Source organism: Oncorhynchus nerka, linkage group LG17, assembly GCF_034236695.1.
Source record: "Oncorhynchus nerka isolate Pitt River linkage group LG17, Oner_Uvic_2.0, whole genome shotgun sequence".
NCBI classification, from domain to species: domain Eukaryota; kingdom Metazoa; phylum Chordata; class Actinopteri; order Salmoniformes; family Salmonidae; genus Oncorhynchus; species Oncorhynchus nerka.
In genome coordinates, this window is record NC_088412.1 from 32,873,869 (window position 1) to 32,886,571 (window position 12,703).

At 44.9% G+C, this 12,703-nt stretch overlaps 1 protein-coding gene across 1 annotated transcript; it reads right to left on the reverse strand.

Moving 5' to 3' along the window:
• Nucleotides 1–732: 732 nt before the first annotated feature.
• On the reverse strand, nucleotides 733–11,536 carry LOC115145099 (protein NDNF-like). The gene is made up of 4 exons (XM_029686359.2): nucleotides 11,162–11,536; nucleotides 4,954–5,157; nucleotides 4,392–4,516; nucleotides 733–2,868 (listed from the first exon to the last, which is right to left on the reverse strand). Exons 2-4 carry the CDS (start codon nucleotides 5,151–5,153, stop codon nucleotides 1,475–1,477), a joined length of 1,719 nt encoding a protein of 572 aa, XP_029542219.1. The 5' UTR covers nucleotides 5,154–5,157; nucleotides 11,162–11,536; the 3' UTR covers nucleotides 733–1,474.
• Nucleotides 11,537–12,703: the final 1,167 nt, after the last annotated feature.

Consider the following 12,703-nt stretch of genomic DNA (forward strand, 5'->3'; position numbering starts at 1 on the left):
ACATTATTCCAGGGCAACAGCAGGTTAATGTAAGCCAGATGGAGCCTTCTCTACGCTTCCTCTGAACGGGGTTGTTTGATTGACAGGGAGTTGTGGTGGAGAATAAGAGCGTTACTGCTCAGAATCGAGTTGTGATGGAAACATGGAGAGTCACAAGGAACAGCTGTTTGTCTTAGCCACAACAGTCAGGACTTCTCCACTCAACTGTGACCACTCTTAATTACAACGTGTGGATGTGTGTGTGGTCGTGTCTATGTCGGTGTGTGTCAGTGCATGCTGAACTCCTCTTCTCTTATATGTGGTAAGTGTACTGTATGTGCGGTTAAAACTGTTACCCTACATCCTAAAACACATGTAAACACAAAACGATCGCAGACACTGATGTGACATTAGTTCTACATTGTTCCGGTGTAGAGAGTACTTTTGGCAACTTTTGACACTTGGCATATGACAACATTTACCAACATTCAAGTACGTTCATCCAAATAATTCACTCTGGCAGTCCCATTCACTCTGGTACTGTATGTCCATGGGAAATTGTTCTTATGTCACTAATCATTTATATCAAGGATCATGTTATGCGTACGTGGACTTAATGTCAAATCTATTAACACTCCTATTTTCCTTTCTGCTGATACACTGGTGCAGTGCTGCCTGACACCCTCCATATATCTACAGTATGTGATGTTAACTAGCCCACAGAAGAACATGACACCCAGGGTGACACAGGGATTACTTGTTCTATATTTACTGTTTATGTACATGAATATTGGCAGGACAACTCTGTACATGTGACACACACAGCGATACAGTGGTAACACACAGACCTCCAGCACAGAACACATTTACAGACAGGCTCTAGAGCGCACACTGGCTGAGTTACACAACGGAATGTCTCCACAATGACAATTTCCTCATAGAATTTGAATGATTTCTTCATAACAGTAATAGTCATCATGATCAATAAAAACAAACAATCAAATCAAACGAGGCGAAGTATAAAATAATTTAAATCTCTCCTAAATGTAAATGATGCACTGAGAGAACTATACATGGCTGTTATCTATTTTATCTCTGCAGGTCAACTTAAATTCAAACTGAAGTAACAAACCATTTTGACAGAGGAACGCAAGAGTCATGCAGCGACAGAGAGATGCACAAGATGAAACAGTCTCTTCTCTGAAGCTGTGAAGTCTCCCTGTTGGCAACGAGATTCTGGGACCCCAAGCACAAGGCGATCCATAGGTGAGGACCTCTCACTTATGGATCGCCCAAAAACATGCCAACAATGAAATGTAAACATAAATATACAGGTTGATATCTCCCTCTGCAAACAGTTAAGTCTCTGCCACAGGCTCATCAGCTGTGTGAGTGGTCAGTCTGTATACACTCCTTAGTAGAATATCACTTAGAGTTAAATAAAACTTTTTTAATATATATATATATATATAATAGATTTATTCTGTGCAGTCTTTTAGCAGTACTTCCTCGTTTTCACCAGTTTGCTCTGATATTTGACTGAGTGACCACTGTGGCCCACAACATAAACGTCCAGCAGATAGGTCTTGCCCGGCTCCAGCCCTGTGATGGTTTCCGTGGTAACGGCCTTCTGCAGGTTTGGGCTGTGGAAGTACTTGCAGAGGACCTTCTCTGACTTCCTGCGCGTCTCGGGCCCGGCACACTGGTTCTGCTCACGGCGCCGCTGCTCCTCGCCGTAGCTCTCGGACACCTCTTTTTTGTAGACGCAGAACTTGTTGCGGTCCTGCGTTCCCAGCCAGGCCACAGTAGCAGAGGAGCAGGTACGCAGCTTGTCGAAGGCCTTGATGCGTGTGTCCTCGGGTAGCGATGGGAAGGGCTGCTTGCTGCTGGGCTTTGTGGTGGCCAGCACCTTCAGGGTGGACGCTCCTTTCCTGCTGCCTCGCAGACGGATCAGGTACTTGGCCTTGGGCTTCCCTCGCAGCTGGAACTGCCGTACACCCTCCACATTCTGGGAGAGCAGCAGCTTGCCATCACGCCTAACCTGCACCTGAACAGAGTCCAGACAGGCATGTACAAACAGAGTGACCCTCTGGTGGGAGGAGACAGGGGCAAAGCGCAGGAACTTACTGCCCTTCCTCTTGATGAAGACGTCGGACACTTTGCCATCCTTCAGTTCCACCGTCTTCTGCCGAGCCTCCTCTTTGGTGCGGGCGAAGGTGCCCACATAGGCGGTGCTGGTGTTGGTGGCAGAGTTCACAGCGAACACGTCAAAGTAGTACTGAGTGTCCGGCTTCAGGTCCGACACGGTGAAGATGTTCTTGTTGCCGATGCAGACTTTCTGAATGTCAGAGGCCTTGGGTTTGGCTGTGTAGGAGCGGGAGATCTTGTTGCTGGTGAGACCTCGGTTTAAGTTATTGTCTGAGTGGACAAAGCCAAAGTGAGCAAAGTCGAAGGGGCTGAAGTCCCGGCCTGGCTTTGGAGCGGCCATGAAGGCATCGTCTGCGCTGATCTTAGCCTCGGCAGCACACAGGCTCTTGAAATTGTGCTCCTTGTTGATGACCACACAATACTGGACGGGCTGGCCCATCAGAACGCCTGTAGGGGTGGGCTTCCAGGCCAGGGTGACAGTGGTCCGGCCCAGGGCGGTGATGTCCACCCGGGGATCGTAGGGCAGCTCGGGGTAGGGCTGGTCAGACGCTGGGGTGGTGGTAGCGTACACCTTGAAGTTGCTGTCCTTCTCTGTGGAGAGCATCTCCAGCTGATAGAGGCCGGAGGGAGAGCTGGTGGCCATGTAGGACTCCACATCATTTCCCTTGTAGGAGAAGAGCTCTGTGCCCTCATCTACTGTCACCTGCTGCTGCTTCTGCTGGTCCAGGGGCTCTGGCTCACCTGGAAAACACACGAACTTAACATGAGTTCCTTTCATATCACAGCATCCCCATCACCTCCTGAGATATTTTTTGCTAACCTCCCCTAATGTTTATTTTATTTTTTTTTTCGGGCTCTGATGTAAAATAATTTCCACAGGTGGCTAAAAATGACCCGTTTAATGTGTTGATCCTGATGAGGTCATGGTAAAGCTCTCTCCGAGCCGTACGGACGATTAGCCCCTCATGAGCCAGCGACCATGTTTTCACTCTAAACATCCCCAAAAATCCCAGGCTGGTATTCACTTGGCCCTTCCTGGGAACTTGTGAAGCTATGCTACAAAGAGGCACCTTGTAGCCTATCTATGAGGGAGTCAGTCACAGGCCTTATTTCAGCTGAGCAAGGAAACATAATATTATGCTTGTCAACCAGAGAGTGTGCTCAACGGTGTTCTAAATTAATGCTGAAAGATCCGATTCGAGGCCGAGACATTCAGCAAAGAGAGGAGCAAACATATGAACAGACAGAGAGGTTGTGCATTTGTGTATTTAATGCAATCCTGACGGCTAGTGCTCCACTCAGCCTATGTGAATGGCTGCTCGGTCTATGTTAAGCTGCCATGTGTAGCACATATTGGAGATGAACCGTGTTGCAGTAGTTAGTCTCTATTCTACTGTATAATCTATTAGGACAGTGAGTGAACATCAAAAAAGCAGGTGGTATCAGGCAAGGAGCCCATTTATTCATTGGCACAGACACATGCATACCCATATAGTCCTACACGTGCATACACATGTACTTTCACACCCTCACATTATGCACACTCTAAAACCACCGCTGCAGTCCATGTCTGAGCTCTAATGGGACTGGGCTTGAGGGAGTTGATTGATTTCTTGTGTTTCTAAGACAATGTCCAGATGGAGAGAGAGTGACTGAGTGTGTGAGAATGAGAGGGTTGAGAAAGAGCGAGCGAGAGAGAGAGAGAGAGAGAGTCTTCCCTTTGGAGGACAAAGGGAGTGTACGTTAGGAATGGACAAGGGGGGTTATTGTACCTAGCTATATAAAAAATGTTTATGGGGGAGGAACGAGGAAGGCTTAATCACATTCTAAACTCTTTACTCATACACTGTGTTTGTCTGCCAGCCAACCAACCAGCCAGCCAAGGGCAGTCTGTTCTACTCAGAGCTCTGTGCCCTTTTCACAGACTACAGAGGTGTGGTCAATTCAGACTTCAGTGTGGTCAGTTCAGACATTGTGTCACTAGTTAGTTAATAACCATATCACACAACCACACCAAAAAAGCCCACCAGCAACGCGGCCCAACCACAACAAAATGTACCAAGTCTTTCTCATTTTATTCAAAACTATATCAATCAAATGTTTATGTTGCTGTCAGTTTATGTTCATTCTGATAAATTAGTGAGATGATTGTTTATGTACTTGTTGCACATCAAACATATATTACACGAGTTTTACAATGTAATTAGTGTAATAGCCCAATTTACATTAGCTATCAGTTCTATAAATCATGTTTATGTAAATACCTGATCCCTCTCCACTGGCCTCCTCAGGCAGCTCCTGCAGAGTGAGCTTCCACTCCAGAGGAGCATCACATGGTGTCACCGTCACAGACAGCGGGGTGTTGTCCTCCTCCACCACAAAGTAGTACCTTCAGAAACAAGAAGTATTGCCCAGGTAAATGACAGGGATCAAACAGAATGCAGGGTTAACTACTGAAATCACTCGACACACTAAGTCTATGGGCACTCTATGGAATGCTAATGACAGGGGCCTCTATCAGCAGACATGACCTAAATCACATGAACATCTCTTTCTCATCTATAATGCATTTCCTCATCCTAGTATACATTACAATGCATTCCATATTCCCCATGCATCCGTTTGCCATAAGTCATCATACAGAGCCTACAGTGCTATTTAGTGGGGGAAGGCTACGACGCTGTTTTTGAGCGATACACAACCTGGCCTCATGCATTTGGTAAGATAAGACACACAGTACATGTACATGTTTGGAGCAGTAAACCTACATGTTGGTAATGGTTGTTGATAGTGACGGTTGTCTTTACATAGACCTAAACTCATTACCTTTTGGGCGTGTCCCTGAACAAGTATCCACTGATCTCGGCTCCGTCTGGGATGATGGAGGAATCATGGAACAGGGTTTTGTCTCTGATCTGCATCTGGAACAGGCCCTCGTCTCGCGTGGGCAGCTTCTGGCCCACTACAACCCCCAGCAGTAGAGCCAGGGCCAGAGGCCAGCCCTGAGGTCCAAAATCCAGCCTCATCCTCCTGCAACACATAAATCAGACATGCAGGACCGTCAGAACAAGTAGAATTCACGTTAGAAAAGCAAACGTAGTGAATATTGGACATCTTTCAATCAATGCTTGGAAGAGGATCTTGAAAATGTACTTCCAGTTTTGCCTGTTAAGTCTATCAGAATGGAAGGGAAACCAGTAACTCGCTGCCGAAGAGAGGAAACTGAGAGACAGAGATGGACAGAGAGGCCCCATCTCTTGGAAAAAGAGAGAAAGTGGAAGGCAGACAAAAAGAGAGAAGACACTTTGGACCAGAAAGAGGGAGAAGATCAAGAGGAATACAGCGGCTAGTGTGAGAAAGGTTCCCCAAGGTCAGAGAAACTAGATTGAAGGGGATAGAAGAGGAGAAGAGATTGGCACCAGCCGCTAAATTGTACTGTTCAGTAGATATCCCAACGGCTATGGGACGTGGCTCAGTACACAGGTCTTTGCAGCTCACTGAAGATCAGGAACACTCAGATATCCTCTGTCTATTGATTTGGCCACATTGATTGCAGCTGATGGGAAAGGCAAATCCCTGGTGATTTAATCAGGATAATGATAGCAGATTAGCCAGATACTTTACTGCCATTTACAGCAAGTGAGAGTGTGTCCTTTTAATGACCCCTCTCTCTTCCTCCTTGCTCTCCTTTTCTCGCTCCCTCTTTCTTTTCCACCATAGCTCTCCATCTATTTTTCTGCTGCAAATATAGCTCATCATTGTCTCTTGCACACACATACAATCTCTATCCCTTCTCTTTCTGTCCTTGTCACACAGACATCCTATCATTCCTCCCTTCCTCTGGAAAGACAGATAAGTCAAACCAGAGAACCCAAAACTGGACATGCTTCCATGCTACAAACATGGCTTCGTCACTACATTGTCTTCCTTTTAAAACACAAGCCAGAGAAAAGCCCTTGACAGCTGTGTCAATTTGTCCCTTCAGGCCTCTCGTGTCTGAGCTGAGCCTTCCCTCATTCAGCCAGACTTCAGAGAGGTGGAGGAAAGCCTTCTAAGTGGTACTTTGAGATTTGACTCACAGAGAGAAGATGCTTATCTCCGCTTGTCTTATTCCACTTCAGAAGCGTGTCGGTCGGAACAAAGACATGTCTATTAATACTCGAGACAGTCCTGAGGTGGTATGTACAGAGCTCTACAGAGTTGTCTCTCACTCTTCAGCCCCAAAACAAAGCACAGAGGCTCCCAGAGGCCCCAGTCTCTGCTGCACCAAGCCCACATAATGACACTACTGGACTGATGTCATCAGATATGGGACATGTGCGCTCTCAATTATTAATTAGTGTGGAATCGTCCAGCAGATTTGCTTGCAAACATTTGTGGCATAATCCAACATGCACTTGATGTGCTGTTTCCAATGTAAGCAACTTGCCCACCGCATGTGGTAATACTGATTCAAACTAATGGCTCGGGTTTGAATTGGTCAACGTGCTGCAGTATCCCAAGTCTGAGAAGCATTACCACTAAATGCTACGTTCCTCTATCCAGGCTCCGATCTCATGTATGAGCCACTGCTGAAAGATGACACCTGCACATTAAAACAGTTGGATTTGACTGTGCTAATGTCTAGACCTTGAGGTTGTGTGGTGCAGCACAGGCAGTATGTATGGGTCATGTAGGCTGGAATCTGGAATGTTTGCGCATGCATGAGTCTGCAGGCCTGCCTCTACCATTCACAGGCTCCCTTTACCAAAATAAAACTTCAAAAAAGCTGCATCTGGAACAAATAAAGCCTAATGCTTAATTAGAGTGAGGGAGAATGTATGATAGTAATTTGGGGGAGGATAATTTGAAGGCAGAGCCGGCCACAATCGTGTCAACTTTGTTTTGCTGCTGTTTTTTGTATATTTATATATTCATTTATTTTTCAGTGTCACTCCGACTGGAACTTTGTTCAAAACTTGAAGCTCTTTTGGTCGTTAAAGAAAAAGTCTAATGCATAATAAATGGTAAGTTGTGGCAGCTTGAGGGGTGGGGGGTAGGGGGGTAAGGATAATACTGAACAGGTTAGGTGCACAAAGCATAATTAAGATAGTAATTGATGGAAATAAAGGTATGTCACAGTTCAACTGTTTGACCCATAGTAATAACTACGTAATAACCATCTAAATTATATGACTTTACAATGACGGTTAGTTCTCCTATGACAACAACAAATGAACCAGTGTTTACCCCGTGCCTATATCATGCCTTTACCAGAACTATGTGTATGACAACTTAGCCAGATAACAATGTCAAAGGGATACCTCTGGATGAACTCGTGGATACTATTTTTATGTCTCAATCATAAAAAGAAATTAAACAAATGAAATGTATTACAATGATAAAGAAGTCATTGTCTGTGGTCAGTTTGGTTGTAGGACATAGATGTTTGTTTATGAATGTTTTTATGTAAATGTAATCTGGAGTGCACTCTGGGCATTCGTCAATTCATAGCATTGTCAGATTGTCCGTTGGTAAAGTCAGAGCGTTTCGCACTACACTGGACACTCTGACCGAGGAGTAGGGTTGATCTGAGCGTTCGGATCTCACAACAGCAGTCAAGCACCCAAGCTGGCTAACGTTGGCTAGCTTGCTAGCTACTTAAAGACACAAATCAGAGAACACCTCACTCTGACCATTTTACTCATCCTGCAGAGCTGGTTAGGCTGTTTTCATGTTATCCAGAGTGTCTTTTTCTGCAGAATATTACTGACACCGGCCATAATCAACGGGTGTTGAGCATTCATAAATTCATCAGTTATTCTGCGCTCTGGCACACTCAGGCGAGAGTGCTCTGAAATCGGAGTAGATAGCCAGTGTGAATTTCTGAACTATATACTATATGTATGTACAGTTTGAGATCAGTTGGTGAGTCAGGGAGTCAGCTGGTCTTCCAGATGTCAGTCAGTCAGTCAGTCATTGTGATGCTAGCCCAGCACAGCCTGATAACTAGCACACATAATCAGTGTTTCTGAGTGACAGAGAACATGTATGCACAACGGAGCAGCTTAAGCCTGTCATTCACACGGCCCAGCAATAGTCCTGCCCTCCACATGTCCAACTTGAAAGACCCATGTGGAGTGTGTGTGAGGGCCTCTGCGTGTGTGTGTGTGTGTGTGTGTGTGTGTGTGCGTGTGTGTGCGTGCATGTGCGTAAGCATATGTATGTAAAATAAGATTGTGTGTGCGTGTCTGCGTTTTTGCCTGCCAGTGTGTATACCAGGCCTCCGACTACCGCTACACTACCACATCGCCCCTCCGTCTCTCCATCCCTCCAATGTCTTCTCTGGGTTGCCCTCTCCATCCAGCCGCAATCCCAACCTCATCCTCCCTCCAGCCTCCCACACCCAGCTCTATGACTCCCTGTCAGGACGGGTAAACCTCATGCCTGCTCCCACATGGAGCTCATTAGCAGGATGGGAAGGAAACAAATACACTTTAATTTCAACACAAATAAAGAGACATTTCAGATTCTCCCCAAGAAGACGCCTGGCAGGGCTCACAGGACCTGGAGCCTTTGTTTGATTTCTTAAAGCTGCTCTGAAGGCAGATTTACGGTCGGTAGTTCTTCAGTAGCAGACTCCATCACTGCTGTGATTGGGGATACAATCATTGGGGATACAGACAGGCAGACTGGGCTGAGGGCTAAGAGCCTGAGATGGAACCAACCACACATAACCTGGGCCCATTCTGATGGAGAGCCAAACCCAGAGCACGTCTGGTGCTCTTGGAGAGCCAAACAGCTCATTAATGAATTGGTAGAGACTGTGGTTTAGGCTTCTGTCCAGGGGCAGAACTTTTGTCTGTGCACAATGTGAGTTTCTCTGTTTGTGTATGTCTTCTAAACCGTCAAATTCCTCAGAGTGTGTATAAGTCTACATCATCACTCATATTCTGTCTCTAAACCACCCACATCATCATCATCATCAGCCCACAAAGACTCAAAGACTTTGCTGCTGCTGGCACAATAGCGTGTTCAGGAAGGGGAGCCTATTTTCCATCCCTGCCTGCCTCTCTCTTGTTCTGTTTTATGGTCCATCTCTGAGCGAGGCAGCGGTTAACAAGGCATCCTGGAATGCTGCTTGGTGGAGCGGGTCAGGTCATAGGGCACTTTCTATTACTGCACAACAAATGAGCCATTCAAATGAGGGGCGCACCTTTGACTGATGTGCACTTCGTTGCTGTCATTATGACTAAAGGGAAGCGCACACAAGATTAGCCCACAAAAAGCCCCATGGGAAAGAAGTGGTCCACTCTCTGCCCATCAGCATATCAACGATAAGGGCATAGACCAGCATCGTGGGAAATGAGGCAGTCATGTATCCATTATGTTCTCTGGGCAGAGAGCACAGACCCCTTCTTCAGGAGAGAGATCCGTCAGTCTGAGGGCACTGCCTCTGCTTGTGTCCATTTGAAGAGGCATAATGAGGGATTTGCAGAGTGAATGTTTTGGACACTGGGAGAGGGTGTGGGTGGATAAAATGAATAGTTTAATTGAAGGGACTAAAAACCTGTCGCTATGTCCTTAATCTTCCAGCAACGACTCTGGACGTGACATCCCACTCCAGCGGTCCGCACAAAGCAAACGCAACGAGAAGAAGACTGTATATACTGCAGCTCGTCACTTCTCCGGACGCATAAATTGCAGTAGCAACACTGGCGGAATTCTTTCAGCCCAGAGTTTTCATATGCAAATCACGGTTTAGTTACGGTATGCAACACAGACCTTCCCATTTTCAGACTTTTTGTTCATGATTCATTCTCCTGAGAAAGTACGGGAGGCAGTGTGGCTTCTCTCTGCTACTAAATACAGTTATTCAAATTCCCATTCTGAGTCTGTCTCTCATTATACTCCTGAGCCCAATGGGGAATGCAGCTGGGGGAAAAACAAGTCTCACCAAGGGATGGATGAGGTGAATAACAGAAGCACAGGACTTGGAATTCCTTCCCTTCTGATTTCCTTGCGTAAAATTCATAACGTAAAATGCATTAATTTATACAAATTATTTATAAACGAATAACACGTTTAATCAATGAAAAATATCTTATTACGGCTCAAATAAATGTATTTCTAAAAAAAAAGTTAATAAGAGAGGATTTATATGATCAATGATCAATTGTTTAAAAAAATGTAGTAGTTTGTTTTAAATTTAAGAAGAGTTTTAAGGGTCTCCAAATGTGAATATATTTGTGTAAGAGAGTAATCAGAGCAGGATAGCGGTTATTGTGCAGGTGCGGGGGCTCGCACAGGGTTGAGTAAAACTATTCCAAAAACTGATGTCCCATTTAAAAAAAAACAGATGTCCCAACATGTGTGGCATGTTGCATCGGCAGCACCACTATAAAAAAAGGGCAAGTGAAGAGAATGTATGCCACGCACTATAGAATGGGGTGATAACGCATCTTGGTGAATTGCGTCTGGCGGCTTTGGAGGGTGCTCCGTCACCCCTGGGAGCATGGGAACCCAGTTAAGAGCACAAAGCAGCGCGCCTCAGATCCAGAGCCCCGAGCTCGAGGACACTGCCTTCCGCGTGTCCTTTTCAACTCCCTCAAAAGTTTATCTTTTTTGCGCGACATTAACCTTGCCAAGTGAAATAATGGCCACAGCCAAACTAAGGAAACCAAATTAAAAGATCATGCGAGCCCGGGCTTGATTGAAATGTGTTTGAAAACCTTAACTTCCCGGAGTTGTAAACCACAAAACCCTTTCCCCTCTATCTGGCAGTATTTTCAAAGACAAGCGTTATTTAATCGGAGAGTCCCTCTCTGTTTTTATTTTTTATGGAACCGTCTCATTATCTTCAAAAAGCGCTCCACAAATCATATAGTGTAGACCAGGCTACTACAAAAACGCAAGCATGTTGCCCGAAATCAACGTTTTCAATCGATGTGATTTGGCATTCGTAAGTTTAGGCTATTTCATGGGATATTTATATAAAACAGAGATCTAATGAGCCACTGATACATTTAAATTATTTTGTGAATGAGCGTCTTACCTTTCAGTTTTAGGGATGATGAAAATAGTTGGAAAGTTGTATGAATATGTTGCTTTTTCCTAACCAGCGAAACAATTATGAGACCACAATAAAAACATGTAAAAAATGAAGAAAAAACGCTAAACAGTTGTCCTTTTCACTGTCCAATAGATTCCTCGAGTCAGTTCTTGTATGGTGGCAATCGGATTACAGGTCTGGTTAGTTGGTGGCAGTTCTGGAGGGTTGAGTCTTGTTTCAGAATCTGAGTGGGTAGGTATCCTGAGTTCTGGCTGCGCGTCCGTCCCCTGTCGCGCGGCTGCTATTGAGATTCCGACTGGCAAACTGGTGCGAACTTCTGTCTCTGCGCTCTCCCTAGGTGCACTCCGATAACCAGCCCACTCCTCCTGGATATCACAACCCCAACAAATAAAAAACCAACCAGAGACCAGCCAGAACCAGCAACGGACCTATCACAGACATGAACTTAAACTGACATCACTTATGAATGAAAAACCTATATTTCTACATTACTTTGGATTTACTTTGAATGGCTATAGCCATACCAAGTAGACCTAATTTGTATAAATTGGATGACAATTACACACGTTTTACATACATTGTATTAAACCTTTTTTCTTTGCATTCAAAATAAAACTTTAAAAACATTTTTCCATCGAATAAGGTAATATCCCTACAAGGCGAACACTAAGGTTGAACTTACCAGAAATACTTGAGAGACGTGTCTGTAAACCTAGAGCAAAGCAAAACAATGCATAGATCTGGTGTCTTCACCTCTGTTATTTTAAGAGAAGGGGTCCCCTGTGAGCTGTTTACGTACGTCGTAACGCGCGCAGAAAACGAGCACACTTGGGTAGGACCCTTTTCAAAGTCACGCAACCCTCGGGTTACATTTTCTGTGTTGTCATTGAGCAAGTTTTATCATGAGCCTAGATAGATGTGTAAGCACAACCATTTAATTCCTTCATCTCTCGTGTGTAAATTATGTGTAATGTATCCATAAAGAGCGTTTTCTCTGGGTTGCTTTCGTTTGTCCGGAGTGTTTACACCAAAACAATTCGACTGGGCCGAATGTGTTTTTGTTGCTTACAATACGTTATTCCGTGTAGCCTAAAGGTGTGAAAACGCCGGCGGTACAGAGATGCTTTTGTCTGTTCCCGGGCCATATCCCAGGGAAGTAAATATTTATCCGAGATAAGAGCCTTTGACTGAGTTCAGTCGGTGATGTGAATTGTAAATAATTTACGACTTTATGGGGGTTGCCGAGCTCAGCAGAGTAGCCCGATGATGCCTTTATCCCACCCGTCCAGAAAATAGATAGGAGCGTTACCGTTTAAAACTGTTGTTTCATTACCCCGAATCCCTTGACGCATTAGCAGGAACAAGTGTAGCAATAATGCATAGTATATATAAAGGGTTAGCATACTCTACCTCGTTAAGGGGAGAGGGAAAGGAAAGCAACGTTGGATAGGAGAGAACTTGGCAATTATTTAACATTATGTTAGAGAACAGTTGGCCTAAATATGTAGATCATTTTCCATCATA

Excerpts from the sequence above, each read along its gene's own strand:
- LOC115145099 (XM_029686359.2), bottom strand. The coding sequence starts at position 5,153 with ATGAGGCTGGATTTTGGACCTCAGGGCTGGCCTCTGGCCCTGGCTCTA. Across the intron at positions 4,517-4,953 it reads TTCAGGGACACGCCCAAAAG|GTACTACTTTGTGGTGGAGG; the intron begins GTAATGAGTTTA and ends TTGTTTCTGAAG. Across the intron at positions 2,869-4,391 it reads GGCCAGTGGAGAGGGATCAG|GTGAGCCAGAGCCCCTGGAC; the intron begins GTATTTACATAA and ends TGTGTTTTCCAG.